At 59.6% G+C, this 1,402-nt stretch overlaps 1 protein-coding gene across 1 annotated transcript in view; it reads right to left on the bottom strand.

The window, feature by feature from the left end:
• Window positions 1-1,402, bottom strand: part of ARHGAP39 (Rho GTPase activating protein 39) — a 62,994-nt gene that overhangs the window by 1,592 nt on the left and 60,000 nt on the right. The window contains exon 5 of the mRNA XM_009329895.1: window positions 644-671. Within this exon, the coding sequence (XP_009328170.1) occupies window positions 644-671 (28 nt within the window). The remainder of the gene's footprint in view (window positions 1-643; window positions 672-1,402) is intronic.

Raw genomic sequence — 1,402 nt, 5'->3', positions numbered from 1 at the left:
ACGAATCAACAAAACAGCCAACCAACCAACCAACCAACCAACCAACCAACCAATGAATGAATCAACCAACCAACCAACCAACCAACCAACCAACCAACCAATCAACCAACCAACCAACAAACCATCGCAGCATCAAGAGGTCGCCCCACACTCGCGCCGAAAGCTATGTCCTCTCCAAGGAGCTGCTCCTCAATCCCATCATGGGCAAGTGGAGCCGGTCCGGTGCCAGCGGCCAAGGCTGCTCGAGGCACTGATCGGCATCAGGAGGGAGGGGACCAGTGGGGATAAGCGAAGCCACCCGAAAGCTGATGTGCTGGACTCCCTTCGCGCCCGGCACCCTGGTCACTCAGGCTTTGCAGTCATGGACAGAAGGAGGTGGTGGCTATTAGTAACGTGAGGGGAGCAAAGGGCAACTGGCTTCGGGCTCCACCAGTCCTTCGGGCACACCGGGGAGGGGACGCACTCACCTGTAACCAGCCCCCCAAATAATCCCCTCTCCCCAAAGTCACGTTCAAGCATGGTTCTCCAGCGGCCACATACCCAGGAGGAGGCCGGTGGCTCCTCCAAGCCATGAGCGACATGGATGTTGTTTCTTTACATCCCATGTGCAGAGGGACACTAGCTGCCCTGGATCTAACCTCACCTGCAGAGCACCCAGCCGGGAAGGACCTCTGCAGAGAGAAGGGCACCCCTGCAGACCAGTATCCTTCTACTGCTGGAACCAGCACAGCTTATGGCTATCACCCCAGGAGGTGGAGGGACACCCAAACAGCTGATGACCAGCACGGAGGAAGGCAAACAAGGGCACTTGGGATGGACTGCTCCCTGGTCCTGCAGCCAGACAACGTGGCTTCATCGTCCGTCAGCTCCCTCTTCTGCAAGTGCAACGGCCGGGCCAGCGTCACCTGGGCTCGGTGGCCCTGGGGACGTGACCCGTGGGCAGGCAGGAGGCGAGCCCTTCCCTTAGCAGGGAAGAACATGCCACACCATCCAGAGGTGACGTTGCCCTCCCCACCATGTGCGGGGGAACCGTGCTGGTGGCCCCGAGCAGGGACTGCGCGCAAGGTGACCACAGCGGTGCCACGGCCTTGGGGCTGGGCTTTAGACGAGGAACAGAAGAAGGAAAGCAGGAGGCGGAACCAAGGTAGAAAGAGTCAGGGCCACGTGGAGGCGGCAAGTCCAGGAGGGGACAAGGAAGCCACCCAAAGAGCCACCAGAGCTGCTGGTAGACAACTGAGCCTCTGCTTCTTCAAACAAGTCAAGTTTCTTGTCTCCTCACTCAACAGCTTGTCCCTTCGCAGTGTTGAGGTCTTGTCCTCCCAATGACGTCGTTCAGCTCCCATCGTCGGCGACAATAGCAGGGACCTGGCCGTGGGGACACGGGCGCTTCCCCCGCAGACGG

This window comes from Pygoscelis adeliae, unplaced genomic scaffold (assembly GCF_000699105.1).
Source record: "Pygoscelis adeliae isolate BGI_AS28 unplaced genomic scaffold, ASM69910v1 Scaffold198, whole genome shotgun sequence".
In the NCBI taxonomy this organism is placed as follows: domain Eukaryota; kingdom Metazoa; phylum Chordata; class Aves; order Sphenisciformes; family Spheniscidae; genus Pygoscelis; species Pygoscelis adeliae.
The sequence above is the reverse complement of the archived record's forward strand: the minus strand, read 5'-3'. Positions and strand labels throughout refer to the sequence as shown.